Genomic DNA, 18,767 nt, shown 5'->3' on the forward strand with positions numbered 1-18,767 from the left:
GGTGAGCCCAGGCAGAAAAGTCTGTGAAACTCGTATCTTCAGTTAACCAGCAAAAAAAAAAAAACAAAAAAAACAAGACAGAAATGGAACTGCGGCTCAAGAGGTAGAGCACTACTCTGGAGCAAAAAACGCTCAGGGACGGCCTCCAGGTCCTGAGTTCAAGCCTCAGTACTGGCACCAAAACAAAAAAAATGTTTTTGGCTTGACCAAATCCTAGTATTATTGAAATTTGCAATCATACTTGTTTATCTTTTTTTCCTTTTTTTTTTTTTTGGTCTGAGTGTAGGATGTCTCCAATCCTATCCTCCATCCCTGAAATATTTTATTCTGTTTGATGCTGTCGGCTGGATGACACTACCTACTGTTTTGTTTTGATACTGGAGATTCTACTTAGGACTTCATGGTTGCTAAGCAGATGCTCAATCTCTTGAGCCATGTCTCCAACCCCTTTCTGTACTGGTCAATTTAGAGGTAATCACTTTATGCCTGAGTTGCAATCCTCATATCTGTAGCTCCTAGGAGCAGAATCTCTGAGCTGCAAACAAATAGGAATTGCTCCCCCAGCCAGGACGGCTATAGTGAGAGGTCCTTGGTGGACTCCTTCGCACAGACTTTCTCCTCTCTAGCATCCGGTCCTGGCCACCCACCTTACCCGCCCTTGGTGTTTAATGGGGGCCCCCCCCCCCCCGAGGCCCGTTACCATGGAGACAGGATGCGCACGCAAGTCTCTGGACTTGCAGACGTTGGTTGTGGACGTGAGGACAGCCATTCTGAGGCTGAGCAAGTTGGGGGCGCTGTTCGGCAACGGTTGACCAAATAAGCCACTGGTGAGGGGAGGCAGGGAGAAGTGGGCGCTGCCATCCCAGCAGGGGGTTCAGAGGAGGAGAGATGGAAGGGTGGGTGAGGAGGGTGGTGGGAGGAAGGCTGTAGATCGGTGAGATCCAGAAGGTGGGGCAAGAGGCCACGGATAGATGAAAAGGCAGGGGGAGAGCAAGAAGAGTAGGTGGAGAGAACAGTAAGAGAACTGGGTAAGAACAGTCGTGGGGAGAGGAGTAGGAGAGGCCGCAAAGGGCGGGGCGGAGAGAAGTCAGATGTTCACGGGAAGGTGGCTGCCAACAGGTTGCTGCAGAGAAGGGGAGAAAGTGAGTACCTCGACAGCAGCATGGCGTGGGTAAGGAGGAACAGGCTAGGGATTTGAGGAGGAGACCCAGAAGGAAGGAGGGACCCCGCCAGGAAGAGAGGGATCCCTAAAGATAACCAGCACAAAAAGGAGAGCCAAGGAGAGGTCTGGCAGCGAGGGATAGGAGCGGTCGAGGGAGGGTCCGGGAGGAGAGAGGGCGGGGCGAGCCGAGAGGGAGGGTACCCGAAGGGGCGTGGCCTCATGGGGGTGTGGCTACGAGAGGGCGGGCCAAACGGAAGGGGTGGTGTTACGAGGGGCGCGGTGAACGTGTGGCTGTGGGAGGGGCTACGCGATGGGCAGGGCACTCGAGGGGCGTGGTTAGTGGAGAGGGCGGGCCCCCAAGAAGGCCGGGTGAAGTGAGGGGCGGGACAGAAGGGGTGGTATGGGGAGTGCTGAGGTTGGTGGGGCGGTGGAGAGGCGCGGTTATGGGCAAGGGCGGGGCAGAGGAAAGGCGTGGTTCAGCCAGCTGGTCCGGGGAAAGGCTGGTCGGTCCGATGCCGGGAGTGGTGCAAAAGACCCTGGGAGGGAGAGGGGCAGGATCAGGGGCTCCAGGGGGTCAGGGGCAGGTGGGACCACAGAGGTCCGTCCTGTCTCGCAGAGGCGGCTGTGCATCTCCTCCTCTCCCAGGTTCTTGGCACATTGCACGGTGCCCAGCCATGGCCCCTGCCAGCCCTGTGTGGTCCACGGCAGGTGTCCTGTGGGCAGCATGGGCGCTGATGTTGCTGGTGTCTTGGAGGCTGTGGGCAGCTGAGGACGATTTCCACATGTGCACCTGGATCGTGGTCCTAAACGAGTTCCACAGCGTCGGGGAGGCTAGCTCCACCGTCCAATTCTTTGAACAAGAGCCCAAGGACACAGTGGGCCGCGTGTTCAGCATGCTAACTGACTCGCCCATTGACCCAAATGAGGTGAGGGGAGCTGGCAGGAGCAAAGAAGGAGAAGGGGAGCTGTGCCACTACATGGCTTGGCTCTGAACATCTGGCCTACCTCTCTTACAGAAATACATGGGCTTCCCTTACTATCTGAAGGTCAACTACTCCTGTGAGGGGCAGGTGAGTGAGTACTGTAGTCAGTGTGCTGATTCCGACTCCGTGTCCCCATCCCTCTAGTACCATGCAACACTGCAGGCCTCCAGGATCTGAGAGTTATCTAAAGCTGGGAGCCAGTGGCTCAAGCCTGTAATTCTAGCTACTCAAGAAGCTGACATCTGTGGATCACACTTCAGAGCCAGCCAGGCAGGAAAGTCCATGAGTCTCTGCTGCCATCAAACAGCCAGAAGTGCAGCTGTGATTTTTTAGTAGAGCACTAGCCTTGAGCAAAAAACCCTAAGGGACAGCAGCATGGCCCCTGGCCCTAAGTTCAAGCCCTAGGGGGGGAAGGGAGGGAAGGCAGTGGTGGGGAAGTCTTAAGGCAGGGCTGTCTTAAAGCTGTCCTAAGGCTGTCTACCCCCTCAGCCTTCCGAGGACCTGGTCCGCAGTGGCCACCTGATGGGGATGAGGCCCCTGGTGCTGGTCACCTTCTATTCCGCGGTCAACTTCTACCGCTGGAAGATAGAACAGCTGCAGATTCAGATGGAGGCCGCACCCTTCCGCAACAAAGGTGTCCATGGGGCTGGAGGGAGGGGCACTGAGCTGCCAGGGGGCCCAGACCTGGGTTGGGGGGTTCCTCCTGGAGTCTCACTCCCAGGCCTCAGTGCCCTCTTCTGCCACCAGAGACATGCTTGGCCAGCGAAGTGTGTGGCATGAGTTGGTACACACCCATGCCCCTCAAGAATGGCAGTGTGGTCATGCGTGTGGATGTCAGCACTAATGGGCTGGGGCCCTTTATTCCTCCAAAAAGGTACCAGATCTCAAGCCTAGACTGGGTTCCCTTGGAGATACGCTGAGCCCTGATCCTTCAGGAGCAAGGAGGGAGCCCCAAGGGAGGGAGAATGGGTGGGGATGTCAGCTTCTGGGGAGCCTCCATGACTGAAACCCTCACCTGAGCCTGCCCTGGGCCTGCCGCCAGCTTCTATATGAACATCAACGGTTTCTTGAAGTTAGACGAGAAGAAGAAGATACAATTCACCATAGGAGATGAGGTGAGGAAGAGAAGAAGATTGTCAAACCGTGTCAAGCTGGGGCCATCACCCCTCCACACACACACACACACACACCCCTATTTGTGGAGAGCACTGCCTTGGCGCCAGGCCCCAGGAGATACATTTTCCTAGGTTCCATCTTCCCAGTGTCTCTGGAAAGCTGGGATTAGAGGTGTGCCCTGCCATTCCTGGCCTCCACATACCTGTTTTGACAGAAGACCATGTCTGCCTGCCTTGTCTGCTCCCAAATTTATCACTCACTTCATTCATTCATTCATTCATTCATTCATTCAGCGGGCCCTCCCTGAGTACACATTGGGGTAACATGAGAACTTACAGTGAACCCACAGTCCCTTAACGCCGCCCACCTGGGCTGAGACACTATGGGGGTAGGGAGGTAGCTGGACACCAAAGCAGTATTCCTGAAAGATGGAGAGTGCTCTGGAGAGAAAGAGCCCTGAGGGGAGTGGGTGTGGGCAGGAGGCTGCAGGGCTAGCTGGGAGGTAAGGACCAGTTGGATGGAACCTCAAGGAATGCTCATCTCCTCCATACGAGCCAGTGCAAAGGCCCTGAGGTAGGAGTGACTGGAAGCAGGATCAGGGAGGTGACGTTGTTGTGGTCATAGTGGTTAGGACTCGGGTTTTTGCCTGACTGAGGTAGAGTGGGGGTGTGATGGGGAGCTGAGCAGCCCTTGCGCCCCTCTCTGACAGTTCTTTTACATGATGCCTTGGCACTTTGAGAATGTCTCATCCAGGCCGCTGAGGTATACTCTGGACCACTCACCCGTGCTCATCCTGGGTGGTATTCCCCATGAGAAAGCCATCCTGATCACAGACACCAACTTCCAGGATGTCTCCCTCGTGGAGGTGAGCTGTGAATGGGGGACGGAGCATGAGAATGGGGCGGGGTCCTGTGACTGAACACAGCTCCACTTCCAGCTTTTTGCTGGTTAACTGGAAATAGAGAGTCTTACAAACTTTCCAACCCCGATTGGCTCTGAACCAAGACCCTTAGATCTCAGCCTGCTGCATAGCTGGGCTTTACAGGCATGAAGACTCTTGACATCTTTGAGGAAGGCCTGGGAATGTGGTATAGTTGTAGCATGCTCATCTAGCATGCACGGAGCCCTGGGTTCATACACATACAAAAAGCTGGAAGTGGTGCTATTGCTCAAGTGGTCGAGTGCTAGCCTTGAGAAACCTCAAGGACAATGTCTAGGCCCTGAGTTCAAGCCCCAGGACTAGCAAAAGAAAAAAAAAAGTATGACTTAGCCAGATGTTAGGGGCTCAGGCTTGTAATCCTAGCTACTCAGGAGACTGAGATCTGAGGATTGTGATTCGAAGCCAGCCTGGGCAGGAACGTCTGTGAGATTCTTATCTCCAATAAACTACTCAGAAAAGGCTAGAAATGGTGCCGTGGCTCAAGTGGTAGAGCCCTAGCCTTGAGCAAAAGAAGTTCAGTCCAAGCCTAGACGGGCCAAGGGGGCCTCTCACCAGCTCCCTGCTTGCTTCCTTGCAGCTGAGTATTGACAGTTGCTGGGTGGGCTCTCATTACTGCCCCCAGACCGGCTTCACGGCCACCATCCAAGACGCCATCTCCACCGAGACCACTCTGTTTATACGGCAGAACCAGCTGGTCTACTACTTTACAGGCACCTATTCCACAGTCCTGGATAAAAGCCTCATCAGCAGTAAGAGGGCCAGCCAGGCTGGGGCACCAAAAGGGGCTTTGGGTGAGGGCACCTATGAGAACCCATGCCCTGGGAAGGTCAGGGCAAGACCTACTGCCTCCACTGTCCAGAAGCCTTCCATGCTCTCTGCAAGCCAGAACATCCTGGAAATCAGAACTGGCTATGAATGAATGAATGGAATGAATGAATGAATGAACAAAGTATAAAATGGATAGGGGTATGGTATAGCTTACATGCATGACAAGACTAGGAACATGTGGGATCCAGGAGCTCACTTTCCCTGCTGGACAGTCTCCTCCTTATGGATGTCTTGGTGACATCTCTTCTTATCCAGCAGCTAAGAGCATCTGTTAAGTTTTTAAACTGCAAAAGGTGTCTTGATTTGCCCAGTTCAGTCACATGCCTGGGTCACGATCCATTGCTCTCGCCAAGGGAAAGCAGGAGAGGAGTCAGCTCAATTAGGACCTGATGGACAGAGGACAAGGAAGGGGGGCTGCCAGGCACCCGGAGAGGAAAAGAATAACCTGCCTTCCTTCCGAGGAATGAGTCCAACTCCCTGAGCTAAGGTCCCATGCTTGTGCCCTAGGAAGCTGGATTCGAGTCCTGGCCAACGAGTGCATCAGACAGCTGTGCCCCGTACATTTCGACAGCAATGGCACCGAGTATGTCATTGCCCTGTCCATGGGCAAACACGACGGTTATCTTCACCTTGGGACTATCCGAGGTGAGGGTCCCTCTCTCCTCAGGCCCTGATTCCTTATCATGTGCTGGGAGTGGGGAAAGGCCCCGCCCCTGGGGGTTGCCCTGGCTCTGCAGGGGGAGGAGTTAAGCTTTCCCTAGAGAGAGGGCAGCTTGCAGCGGGGCCCATTATGTCCTTTTCATGATGTGTAGAGCAGAGAACATGGCACTGGTGGCTCATAGCTAGTCAGGAGGCTGAGATCTGAGGGTCACTGCTTGAAGCCAGCCCAGGAAGGAGTCAGTGAAACTCTCACCTCCAATGAGCCACCCAAAAGCCAGAAATGGAGCTCTGGAGAGGGCTAGCCTTGAGCAAAAGCAGCTCAGGGACAGTGCGCAGGCCCCGAGTTCAAACCCCATGACTGGCACAAAAAATAAAGAAGTGTTTTTCTGGACTTGGGATCACCTTACCGGTCAGTAGGTTTTTTTGATGTTTTGTTTCGTCAGTTATGGGGCTTGAACTGCAGGCCTGGACGCTGTCCATGAACAAGTTTGCTCAGACTAGTACTCTGCCACTCTAAGCCAAGCACCACTTCCGGTTTTCTGGTGGCTCACTAGAGATAAGAGTCTCATGGACTTTGCTGCATTTGATGCTGGCACTGAACCATGATCCTCATATCTCAGCCTTCCGAGAAGCCAGGACTATAGGCCTGTGCCACCAGCGTTTTCTGTTTTTGTTTGTGTTCTTCTTGGTGGTGGTCATGGGCCTTGAACTCTGGGCCTGGGCAGCTGTCCCTGAGCTCCACAGCTCAAGGCCACCACCCTACCCCTGGACCTGGGCACTATCCCTGAGCTCTTCAGCTCAAGGCTACTGCCCTACCCCTTGAGCTACAGCCCCACTTCTCTTTTCTAGGGATTAATTGGAGATGAGAGTCTCACAGACTTTTTTAGTGCCCGGGCTGGCTTTGAACCGCTATCCTCAGATCTCAGCCTCCTGAGTAGCTAGGATTACAGGAGTGAGCCACTGTGCCCAGCTAACCCACCAGTTTGTTACTGGAAGAAAGTAGGAGAGGCTGTGCTTACATGCCCAAGCCTGTGCCCATTCCTGTGACTGTAGGTCAGGTTGTGGGGGACCCCAGGGAAATTCTATGAAGCAGGAACATGGCTGGGGTGGGGTGGGCCAGGTGAGACCTGAGCATGCATCCTGCCTTGCTCCTCAGATGGTCGAGTGGCCTTCAGCATGTACCCCAAGGAGTGGTCAGTGTGTGAGACGATGAACGGTAACCATCCCTCCATGGGGTCTTGAGTGGGAGGGTGGGGGGCTGACGGTAGGGGAGAGGCAGGAAGGACGGGAGCGATGGAAAGGCAGGGTGTGCTTGGGTAGGAGAGGAGCTCAAACCTGTAATGCTAGCTACTCAGGAAGCTGAGATCTAGAGGAACAAGGTTTGAAGCCAGCACAGGCAGGAAAGATGGAGAGAAACTCTCAGCTCCCAAATAACTAGGGGAGGGGGACAGCCAGGTTCAAGTGGTAGATTACCAGTTGATCAAAGAAGGCCTTGAGTCAACCCCCCACCCCGGCCCCCAATATTAAAGAGGGAGAGAGTGAGATGGACCAGAGGTCTCAGAGAGGAATGGAGAATTCCCGGGAGGGACATGGCTATGCCAAGAATGGGGGTCGGGGAAGTACCAGGGAGATGAGCTCTGAGCACCGACTGCTCTAAACTCCCCCTCCTCAGTTGTCAAGTGCTCCATTATCTGGGCAGCCATGATATCTGATGCGTTCCTCTTACGCATGCTGGTGGAGAACACGCAGTCTGGCTCCAGCCAGAAATACTATACCGTGATTGGCTACGACATGGGTGAGCAGGGCAGCTGCGAGGGTGGGGGGAAGCTGCAAGTGGTCTTGGGGGATGGCTTGGGTGCCGTGGAGAGATTTGGTGGGACGCAGAAAGACGGGTGGAGATTGGAGAGAGGAAGAGGAGCTAGAGGCGGAAAAGGCCCTCGGAGACTTGAACCGATGGAGATTCCATTGGCTTTGGCCTGCTTTGTACATGCAGGCAAAACCTCTCTCCCCCAGTTAGGGCATCGGAGGTGACAAGGACTTGAGATGGTAAGATGTCTTGCAAGGAACGCGGGCCCAAATGGGCAACTGGAGGAGGAAGAGGGATCCTGAGCTCTGGTCTGGAAAGCTCAGGGCCTCAGGCCGTCCTGCTGTTTCTCTCCCCTGCAGTGACCAATGAGCTAGAAGTCCTCTACACCTTCCCAGAGTTCATTCCTGACGGTACAGAGAGCGGGGAGGCAGGGGTGGCCTCCAGGGAGGGCAGAGGACCAGGAAGGGCCGTGGAACCTCGACTGGCTCTGCCCTCCCCATCCCTCCCCTGCTCCCATCAGCTCGGGGCTTGGAGTTCCTCATGATGCTGGGGACGGAGACGTACACCAGCACGCCCATGATCCCCAGAGGCATGCTGTTTAACACCCACAACAAGCTGCTGTTCCTCTGGGGGAACTTTCTCCTGCAGAGGTAGGCCATGCCGGGCCCCCAGCCTGGAAGCTCAGGAGTCTTCTTCCTCCTGGGATGGAGCCCCTTTGTAAAGTCCCCAAGCCTTCAGGGACACCTGGACTGTATGGAGAGATGTGGGCTGGTGTGGTCTGGACCAGGATGTGGGGAAATATATACCTACATATACATATATATCTATATCTATCTATATATATATATATATATATATATATATATTAGTCATTTAGGGGGTGGTGAATCCAGCATATCTCACATGCCAGACAAGCACTCTGCCTTTGATCCACAGTCCCACCTTTGGGAGCCCTTGTTTAAATTCAAAGCTAGGGCTGGGTGCAGTGGCTCACCTCTGTAATCCTAGCTATTCAAGAGGCTGTGATCTGAGGATCAAGGTTCAAAGCCAGCCCGCACAAAAGGACCTAAGACTCTTTATCTCCAATTAACCTGTAGAAAATGGGAAGTGGGACTTGGCTCAAGGGTAAGGTGGTAGCCTTGAGCTGAAGAGCTCAGGGACAATACCCAGGCCCAGGGGTAGGGCGGTAGCTTTGAGCTGAAGAACTCAGGGACAGCAGCCAGGCCTAGTTCAAGCCCCATAATCCCCCCCACACACACACACAAGCTAGGTCCACAACCTAAGCAAGAGCACCAGTCACTTACCCCTGTAATCCTAGCTACTCAGGAGACTGAGATCTGGGGATGGTAGTTCAAAGCCAGCCCAGGCAGGAAAGTCTGGGAGACTTTAATCATCAGTGAACCAGAAAAAAAGAAGGTGGGGTGCCAAGAATTTGACCTAGTGGTAGAGTGCTTGCCTAGCATACACCAATACCGGGGTTCAACTCCGTACCACATACACAGGAAAAAGCTGGAAGTGGTGCTGTGGATCAAGTGGCAGAGTTCTAGCTTTGAGAAAGCCCAAGCTCAGGCCCTGAGTTCAAGCCCCAGGACTGGCAAAAAACAGCCAGAATTGAAAGTGTGGTTCAAGTGGTAGAGCACCAGCCTTGAGAGGAAGCGCTAAGCGGAAGCACCCAGGTCCTAAGTTCAAGCCCCAGGACTGGCACATGCGTGCTCATGCACACACCCAGAGCATGCTCTTTTCCCCTGCCCCACCCCACAGGTGGGGAAGGAGAGTCCGGGACAACATGGTTCTTTGAGAAGGGGTGGGAACAGAAGCTAGAGTCCAGACCCCCTGTGAGTGGGATACCTGGATAACCGGCCCTCCTTACCTCTGTCACCCCCAACCTCATAGCTACAATAATGAAAACTTCATCTACCTGGCGGTGTTTCCCAAGGAGTTATTCATCAAATTCCTGACCAACTCATTCCATGGAGACCTGGTGATGGTCACAGACACAGAGGAGGTGGGCTTCCCTGCTCCACCCCACTCCCTCCACCGGGCCCCAGGCCTGCCTTCCCTTTCAGGGTAAGAGGGAACAGGGAGAAAACCTGAGGGACCCCAGAGAGGAACAGAACTTGTCCCCCCATCACATTTGCATCAACACAGGATCCGACTTTCAGAGGCCACCCTCCCTGTAGTGTGCAGTCATTCATTGCACAACTATTTCGTGAACCTATTGTATACCTGACCCAGCCCTGGGGACACAATAGTGACACAGTGCAAGGCCCTGTCCTTCCCGGTCCAGTTGGGAGCCCAGCCACCTCCACAGGCAGTGGCAGCTCAGGCAGCCAGAGTGTCGTGGAGGAAGTGACCGTCTGAACTTGGGCTTGGAGGCTGGCAGTCCCTTAGGCCGAAGCTCAGGAAATGGGGCGGGAGGCTCAGTTAAGCTCAGAAGTGGGAGCTGGGTGAGGCTGTCTCACACCTGACATCCTACTCAGGAGGCTGAGCTCTGAGGATCCAGATTCAAAGCCAGCCCGGGCAAGAAAGCCCGAGGCTCTTCAATGAACCACCAGAAAACCAGAAGTGGGGCTGTGGCTCAAAGTGGTAGAACACTAGCCTTGCACAAAAAAGCTCAGGGACAGAGCCCACGCCCTGAGTTTAAGCCCCATGACTGACAAAAAAAAGAAAAAAGAAAAAAAAAATCAGAGGTAGGGCAAGTCTGTTAGCACATAGATAGGAAACCAAGGCTCAGGGTACAGAGAGACCCCTAGAGGCCATAATGTGTAGGAAAATCCAGGATCCTCTGGCTTTTGGGGTGTGGAAGTATGTACTCAGAAGGCTTTAGCTGGCTGCTGCAGTCATGGTGCCTGAAACCCTAGCTACTGGAGGCTGAGATCTGAGGATCATGGTTTGAAGACAAACCTGAGAGACTCACATCTCCAATGAAGGAGCAAAAAGTGAAATGAAAGGTGTGGCTCCAGTGGTAGAGTGCCAACCTTGAGCAGGGGTGGGGGGGTAGGGTAGGGGAAGCTAAAGGTGAACCCTGTATTCAAGCCCCAGGACTGGCACCCAAAACAAAAGTAAACAGAGGCAGGGTCAGAGGTCCCTGCAGGCCAGGTGTGGAAGTCATTCCGTCTTCTGGCCCTTCAGGTCTGGTACCTACAGGAGGGCAGCTACACAGTGTACAGGCTGTTCCCGTCCAGGGGCTGGGACATGTATGTCAGCCTGCAGAACATGCACCACTCCTCACTCTTCGCCCCTGAGGAAACCATGATTACCATATTTTACGATCGGGGTCAGCTGTACCAGGTACTAGGTGGTGCTAAGGACACACACAAGTGTGTGTGTGTGTGTGGGGGGTGTCATCTGGAGTAGTTACCCCCCTACCCCTGCTCAGGTGCTTGCCCTGCTCACACCCCTGCAGATTGCATACATTAAAAAAGAGGGTAAAGGCCGCATCGTAAAGAGGCTGATTCCTGTGGAAAAGCTGCTGATGTACCAGCAGAGAGACTACCAACTGCAGCGACAGGGGTGAGGGGAGGTGGAGCCCTGGGTAAAACGGGGCGGGGAGGGATGGGGAGGGTCACAGGGACTGAGGCCATGATGCTGGCAGAGAGGAAGAGGATGTCAGTTACACAGTAGGCATTGGGGTAGAACCAATGAAAGCTGTGGTGGAAGGGCTGGGGACAGATAGGAGATGTGACCAGAGGCACTAGAAGCTGAGTGGAGAAAGTAGAGGATTAGATTTGAGCAAGTCAGACAGTGTAGAGGTGGGAAACTGAGGCCTGGGAGGGGGTATGGTATACTAAGAATGTAAGCAGCACTCTCCCATGCACATGCCCTGCCACCGTCCAGGGGCTACCTGAAGCTCTCCTTCATGGACTTCTGCCCCTTCGTGGTGATGCGCCTGCAGGATGTGCCCAACCCACAGGCCTACACGCGGGAGGAGCGCTACCTCGCTCGGCCACCGCTGGTCATGGAGCGCTCGGGCTTCCACAATGAGAACTCCCTGGCAGTCTATCAAGGCCTGGTGTACTACCTGCTCTGGCTGCACTCCAAATACGACAAGGTGGGTGCCCGGAAGCTGGCTCCATCCCTGGGACCTCAGGTGGTGTCCTGGACTTTAGGGAGGAAGGGGGTCAGCCCAGAAGCTGGGCCTGCGCAGAGGAGCACGTGTGCTGGGAACCTCAAGTTCAAAGACTCGAGCAGGCAAATTGCCTGCAGGGTAAGGTCTAGAGGAGAGCTGTTAAGGCTGTGACCCACTGGATGGAAAGCTGCCTATGTAGTGTGCATTATGGGGGCTGCCACTGGGGCTGTTGTGGGAGGCCAGCTGCACTTTCCTGGGAACTGTCCCCTGGGTCACCCTTTCATGGTGTTTTATGACCCTTCCAGCCTTATGCAGATCCTGAGCACGACCCCACGTGGCGGTGGTGGAAAAACAAGAAGGAAGATGAGGTTCGTGGAGGAAATGGGGGGTGGGAGGGAAGGGGCACCCAGGGACAGCCCATCCCCCACTCCCTCTCACTTTGCCCTTGGCCTAACGGTGGCTTACTACTTCAGAATTATTACTTCTACCTGGCAAGCAACTGGCGCAGCGCAGGCGGTGTCCACATCGACATGGAGAGCTACGAGAAGATCTACAACCTTCAACCGGAGCATCAGCTACCCGAGCGCATCTTCCTGGACAAAGGCACCACCTACAGCTTCAGCATCTTCCTGGCGGCGCAGGGCAACTCCTTCAAAATGCAGGCCGACCTGGGTCTGTGGGTGGGGCCTGAGCCAAGGCGGAGGTCTGGGACCACCGGCTAAAGCTGAGGTCCAGGCTGGGTTGTGATGTCCCCCTTGGCTCGTGAACAGACGCGGCCTTTCAGGTGCAGAGCAAGCTGGTGGTAGGTGTGGTGGTGGGGGATCCGCTGTGCATTGAGGCCCTGGTGCAGCAGAAGGTGCTGGCAAATCGAAACTCTGTGCAGTTCTTGGTGAGTTTCCAGGAGGGGCAGCTGCCAGAGTGGTGCAGCAGAGTGACGGGTTGCTGAAGGGAAAGGAGGAGAGGAGGAAGGGTTGGGAGAGGAGGAGGAGGAGGACAGGGGCAGGGGAAGGAGGCTGGCATTTGCAGAGGCCTTTGTGCCCCTTTCTTTCTCTCCCCTCTCCCCCAGATAACACTCAAGGACAAAAAGCTCTGCTATGACCAAGGAATTAGTGGACATCACCTCTTGAAAACTTCCATGATGATCAAGGTATTGTCTTTGCCTGGACAGGAGGGACACAGAGGAGATGAGAGTGGGCCATTGGATCTCACTGTGCCCACCTGTTCCCATACACAGGTGCTGGGGTCCTCAGGTTACTGCTTCCGTAACACAAACCGGGGACTGGTCATGCAAGTACTGAAGGCTGGAGCGTGGCAGTGCTGGGAGGGCGGGGAGGGGAGGGGAGGGGAGGAGGGGGGAGAGAAAAGAAGGGGGGAAGGGTCTCAACACTTTTTAAGATTGCCCAGAGAAGTCATCCAAAAGTTCATTCATTCACCTTCCCACCCGCTTAGTACTTACTATCCTCCAGGCTTATTTCCAGTAGGGTCCTCCTTCACAGCTGTGTGGGTCGCACACAACACACAACACGGATTCTTTTTGCAGCCATGTCTGAATTCTCCCCTTCCTCACTGTGCATTTGGGGGGTGGGCGGGGAGGGTGTCATAGGGCTTGAATTCGGCCTGGGCACTGTCCCTGAGCTCTTCAGCTCAAGGCTACCACCCTATCCTTGGGCCTGGGCACCTATCCCTCTCTGCAACTCAAGGCTACACTCAACCCTTGAGCCAAGCCCCACTCCCTGTTTTATAGAGATTAACTAAAGATAAGAGTCTCAGGTCCTTTTGTGCCTGGGCTGGCTTTGAATCTGGATCCTCAGATCTCAGCCTCCTGAGTCGCTAGGATTACAGGCGTGAGCCACCACCATGCCCGGCTGTAGGACCTGAGTCTTGAGCTGAAGAGCTGAGGGACAATGCACAGGCCCAAGGGTAGGGCAGTAGCCTTGAGCTGAAGAGCTCAGGGACGTGCCCAGTGCCCAGGCCGAGTTCAAGCCCTATGACCCACAAAAAAAAAAAAAAAGGGACAATGCCCAGGCCTTAAGTTCAAGCTCCAGTACAGGCACCAAAATAAATAAAAATCTAAAGATCAAATGCAAGGACTTGGGTTTCATCCCCAGGATTGCAGAAAAAGAAAGATTAAAAAAAAAAAAAGGCCGGGTGGTGGTGGTGTAGAGTGTGGCCTAGTGGTGGAGCGCTTGCCTAGCACGCATGAAGCCTTAGGCTCGATTCCTCGGTACCACATACACAGAAAAAAGCCTGAAGTGGTGCTGTGGCTCAAGGGTAGAGCGCTAGTCTTGAGAACACCCAGGGGCAGTGCCCAGGCCCTGAGTTCAAGCCCCAGGATGGGCAAAAACAAAACAAAACAAAAAACCTTTTTACAACAAGGACTCCCCCATGCACAAGACCTTTCTCCTGCTCAGGGAAACCTGATGGTGCCCGTGTTTATTGGCTGCCCCCCAGGCAAACGCCTGGCCTTTGACATCACCTACACTCTGGAATACAACCGCCAGCAGAACAAACACTACTTCGACTGTGTGTACAGTGACCCCGAGATGCCCTGCTTTCTCTTCCGTGACAGTGTGTACCCCAGCCTTCCCCTACCACCCCACCCGCGGACACAGCTCCCGGTCCTGGCCCCCTCCCCACCTCCCCCAGCCCCTGCTCTAACCCCTTCCCCGCCCCCACCGCCTCCCTCCGCGTCCCAGACCCAGCGAAGGCCTTTTCTCCTCCAACTCCAGTGTTCTACCCCTTCTTCCTGATTCAAGATTTGGTGACGGGAGACTCGGGCAGTTTTAATGGCAGGTAAAGGAAGTCAAGGCAAGCTTGGGGGGGGGGGAGGGAAGGCGTGTGGGAGGGCTGAAGCTAGGAGGAGGAGTGGGGGAGCAGGGTAGGGCTCGGGGCTCTGCATGTGTGCTTCTGGCAGCTACGTGATGAAGGTGGTGGGTGGCGGGCCCACCATGGACGACGTCAGGGACTACAGCGAGGAGGAGATCTACCGCTACAACAGTCCCATGGACAAGTGAGCCTGCGCGGACCACGCCCACTCCCCCACAGCCACGCCCACTCCCTGCGGGCCCCGCCCGCTTCCAAGCCACTCCCGCCGTCCCAGCACCCAACGCTTGGGACTCCCAAGCCCCACCCACATGGAGACCCCAGGGATACCACTTGCCTCATTAGCACCTCCACCCTAGCTTACCAGTGCCCTGACCTCACCCATGTGGCTAGCTAGGCCTTGGGACTGGCAGCCCTTGGGGAGTTCTGCCCAGGCTGAGATTACATGGGTCTGCCCAGGACCGGGAGTCTCATCTGGAACACAAAGACGGAAAGGACCACAAACGACATGGCGTTCCACATCTTGTCCCACAAGAGCTTGGGCATCGAGTGAGTCTCCAACTTGCCATCCTTTTGCCTCTGCCTCCTTAGTGCTGGTTTTGCAGGCAAGCGACACACCATGCCTGACTTTGGGCAAGGCCTCTTTCTTATTTATTTATATTTATATTTATTTATTTATTTATTTATTTATTGCCAGTCCTGGGGCTTGAACTCAGGACCTGAGCACTATCCCTGAGCTTGTTCTGCTCAAGGCTAGCACTCTACCACTTGAGCCACATCACCATTTTGGACCTTTTCTGCCCATGTGATACTGAGGAATCAAACCCAGGGCTTCATGCATGTTAAGCAAGCACTCTACCACTATGCCACATGCCCAGCCTGGGCAAGGTCTCTTGACAATCCCCATACCCATCAGTCTTGCCATCCTGGTCAAACGAACCAAATAACCAACTACTCCATGCTCAGCCTGTATTTATTGAGTCATGAACCAAGAGGGGAGGAAGAAGGAAGACCTGGGGCTTTGTGCCTGCCAAGTATGCCAGCTCTGCCTGTTGGACAAAGGCATGAAGCAGAGAGAGACCATGAATTGGGCACCTGCCTGCAATGAAGCACACTGGAGATGGAGACAGCACTGAGCAGGGCTTGGGAATGTGGGGCCATGGGTGGGATGGTACACAGTAGGAAATGGGGTGGCACAGGTGTCCAACCTTGCTCTCCCAGGTGGCTGTGTCAAGAGAACTCCCCGTGTTATGATACCGTTCCCCAAAGCATCTTTTCCCCTGAATTCTACTTGAAGGTGTTGGTGAGCAATAGGTAAGCTGTGGCATGTGGCTGGGAAGGAGGTGACGCCCTGACACCCCTCCCAATCCTGAGCACCACCCCCCTCCATCTCCCACCAGAGATGTAGACTCGAGCACATATTGTGACTACCAGCTCACCTTCTGGCTGCACATCCACGGGTTTCCACTCAGCAGCAAGCGGGCCCTCTTCATCGTCGTGGTGAGTGAAGCCCAGGACAGATAGAGCTGTGTGTGGCAAGGAGATCAGCGTCCCCCCCCTTCCCCAGCTCCCCGGACTGTGTTCCCAGCCCTGCTGTCTGGTGCCTACAGGTGTCAGCCAGCGTGTTTCTGGGCCTGGTGATCCTCTACATCGCTGCCTGCGTCCTGTTGCCATACGTGCTGACTGCCTGGAACACTCTGCGCTGGAAGATCAATAACCTAATGGCCTCTGATTCCTACTACACTTATGCCACCTCCACGGCTGTCTTCAGCATGGCCTCTCAGATGAGCTTTCCAGAGAGCTATAGGGACCCCTCCAAAGTTGTTTCCAAAACGTTCCAGGAAAAGGAGGAACCTGAGTCAAGCTTTGGGATGAAGTCACAGGCTTGAGCGCTGGCCTGCTCTAACCTTCATCCACTGCCAGCCCCCCTCTCTCACATGCAGCCTGTCACCCAGGCAGGCCTTTCTGTTTTGCTTGAATCTTCACTTCAAATAAAAGCTTCACTTCAGGACCAAAGAGGAGGTGTGCTGCTACCATCCGAACTGTACAGGCTACTGGTGATGGAAACCGAAAAGGTTTCTCTTTGCCACCTGACAAATTGTGTGTTTTCTGTGTGTTGGTCTTATAACTAGCCAATCCAGAAAGATATGGCCCCTGAAGCACAAGTCCAGAATTTAATTTCACTACTGTTTTGAAAAGGGGATAGCACTTCTTCCAGAATGGAGATTCTCTAGGCCTATTTGTTTATTTATTTATTTATTTTTTGCCAGTACTAATACTTGAACTCAGGGCCTTGAGCACTGTCCTTGGGCTTTTCTCAAAATTAGCGCTTTACCACTTGAGCCACAGCATCACTTTTGGCTTCTTTTTTATATATGTGGTACCGAGGAATGGAACCTGGGTCTTCATGTATGGTAGGCAAGCAGTAGGCCAAATTCCTAGCCCCTAGTCCTATTTCTGAGGCTGTTTGGCAATCCTCTTTAGCAAAGAACTGAATGTTGAGATAAACAGCTAAGGAATAACAGTAGAACAAATAACGGTAGGAATGTTGTGATCAGCTAAAATTACCATGTCAAAACAGAACTGTTTAGGAATCTCTAGCTGGGTATGGTAGCTCACATCCGTAATCCTAGCTACTCAGGAGGCGGAGATCTAAGGGTTGTGGTTCAAAGCAGCCTGGGTAGAAAAGTCCCTGAGAAGCTTTTTTTTTTTTTTTTGATCAGTTGTGGGACTTGAACTCAGGGTCTGGGCGCTGTCCTTGAGCTCTTTTGCTCAAGGTTAGAGCTCTACCACTTTGAGCCACAGCACCACTTCTGGATTTCTAGTGGTTAATTGAAGTCTCATAGACTTTCCTGCCAAGGCTGGCTTCAAATTGTGATCCCCAGGTCTCAGCCTCCTGAGTTGCTAGGATTACAAGCATGAGCTCTCAGCACCTGGCCCCATGATGTGTATTTCAATTAACCACTCAAAATCAGGAAATGGAGCTGTGGATCAAATTGGCAGAGTGGGTTTGCTTTTTTTTTTTTTATTTTATTTGCAGGTCATGGGGCTTGAACTCTGGGCCTGGGGCACTGTCCCTGGGCTCTTCAGCTCTACTGCCCTACTCCTTGAACCACAACCCCACTTCCCCACTTCCTTTTTTTTTTTTTTTTTTTTTTGCCAGTCCTGAGCTTGGGCTGAGGGCCTCAGCACTGTCCTTGGGTTTTCTCAAGGCTAACACTCTACCACTTGAGCCATAGACCACTTCTGTTTTTTTTTTTTTTTCCTATGTCTATGGTTCCGAAGAATTGAACCAGGGTCTTTGTGCATGCTAGGCAAGCACTTTACCACTAGGCCAAACTCCCGGCCCCCCACTTCCTATTTTGTAGTGGTTAATTGGAGGTAAGAGTCTCACTGTCTTTGGTGCCCGGGCTGGCTTTGAACTGCAATCCTCACATCTCAGCCTCCTGAATTGCTAGGATTACAGATGTGAGCCACTGTGCCCCATTATGGCAATTTCTTTTATGAATCTTGTAAGCATTAATTTATGGAACCTGGTTTTTGGGTAGACATTTGAACATCTCATATCCTCCAGATAAAGAGGGAGATAGGCAAGTTAGATCCTTATGATGCAGGCACAGAAAGTGAGACTACAGTAAGATAGATTATGTCGGTAGCATTCCTTATGAATCTCCCTAAAGATGCATATTAAAGCTGGGTGCCAGTAGCTCACGCCTGTAATCCTAGCTACTCAAGAGGCTGAGATCTGAGGATCAAGGTTCAAAGCCAGCTAGAGACTCTTTATCTCCAATTAACCACCATAAAACTGGAAGTGGCACTGTGGCTCAAAATGGTGAACACTCGCTTTGAGTGAAAAAGTTCAAGGACATTGCCCAGGCCTAGAGTTCAAGCCCTATGACTGACCAAAAAAAAAAAAATTCATATTAAAGAATTGGAATTTGAGGGGCCGGGAGTTTGGCCTAGTGGGAGAGTGCATGCCTAGCATGCACAGAGGCCCGGGTTCAATTCCTCGGTACCACATACATAGAAAAAAAAGCTGGGAGTGCTGCTGAGGCTCAAGTGGTAGAGCTCTAGCCTTGAGAAAGCCCAAGGACAGTGCTCAAGCCCTGAGTTCAAGCCCAGGACTGGCAAAAGAGATAAAAATAAAATAAAGCCGAGCGAGGTGGCTCACACCTGTAATCCTAGCTGCTCAGGAGGCTGAGATCTGAAGATTGAGGTTCAAAGCCAGCCCAGGCACTAAAGTCTGTGAGAACCGTATGTCCAATTAACCACTAAAAAACCAGAAGTAGTGCTATGGTTCCAGGGGTCAGGGGTAGGGTGGTAACCTTAAGCTGAAGAGCTCAGGGAAAGCACCCAGGCCCAGAGTTCAAGCCCCCCTC

At 53.4% G+C, this 18,767-nt stretch overlaps 1 protein-coding gene across 7 annotated transcripts; it reads left to right on the forward strand.

Annotated features, from left to right (window-relative positions):
* The first annotated feature begins 722 nt into the window (after positions 1-722).
* Catsperg (catsper channel auxiliary subunit gamma) lies at positions 723-16,404 on the forward strand. 7 transcript variants are annotated; one of them, XM_090321902.1, is made up of 30 exons: positions 723-827; positions 1,120-1,142; positions 1,871-2,088; positions 2,179-2,232; positions 2,635-2,779; positions 2,893-3,019; positions 3,188-3,260; positions 3,971-4,126; positions 4,779-4,950; positions 5,537-5,674; positions 6,846-6,905; positions 7,362-7,484; positions 7,856-7,906; positions 8,017-8,146; positions 9,390-9,501; positions 10,629-10,787; positions 10,903-11,009; positions 11,334-11,547; positions 11,871-11,933; positions 12,039-12,237; positions 12,336-12,454; positions 12,632-12,712; positions 12,800-12,856; positions 13,977-14,133; positions 14,295-14,358; positions 14,480-14,575; positions 14,848-14,937; positions 15,610-15,702; positions 15,789-15,888; positions 15,999-16,404. In XM_090321902.1, the coding sequence occupies exons 3-30, from the start codon at positions 1,897-1,899 to the stop codon at positions 16,275-16,277; spliced, it is 3,411 nt and encodes a 1,136-aa protein (XP_090178028.1). In that variant the 5' UTR covers positions 723-827; positions 1,120-1,142; positions 1,871-1,896; the 3' UTR covers positions 16,278-16,404. The 7 variants fall into 7 exon arrangements, with proteins under 7 accessions (XP_090178028.1, XP_090178025.1, XP_090178030.1 ...); XM_090321899.1 differs by lacking the exon at positions 1,120-1,142 and having other exon boundaries at positions 725-827; positions 1,808-2,088; XM_090321904.1 differs by lacking the exon at positions 1,120-1,142 and having other exon boundaries at positions 725-827.
* The last annotated feature ends 2,363 nt before the right edge of the window (positions 16,405-18,767 follow it).

This window comes from Megascapheus bottae, chromosome 31, assembly GCF_031878675.1.
Source record: "Megascapheus bottae isolate mThoBot1 chromosome 31, mThoBot2.hap1, whole genome shotgun sequence".
Taxonomy (NCBI): Eukaryota; Metazoa; Chordata; class Mammalia; order Rodentia; family Geomyidae; genus Megascapheus; species Megascapheus bottae.

What these genes read in the sequence shown, in the direction of transcription:
- Catsperg (XM_090321899.1), top strand. Translation starts at nt 1,837, where the DNA reads ATGGCCCCTGCCAGCCCTGTGTGGTCCACGGCAGGTGTCCTGTGGGCA. An exon ending in CGCCCATTGACCCAAATGAG is followed by an intron (nt 2,089 to 2,178) that starts GTGAGGGGAGCT and finishes CCTCTCTTACAG; the next exon opens with AAATACATGGGCTTCCCTTA. An exon ending in CTGCTTTCTCTTCCGTGACA is followed by an intron (nt 14,134 to 14,294) that starts GTGTGTACCCCA and finishes CTCCAACTCCAG; the next exon opens with TGTTCTACCCCTTCTTCCTG.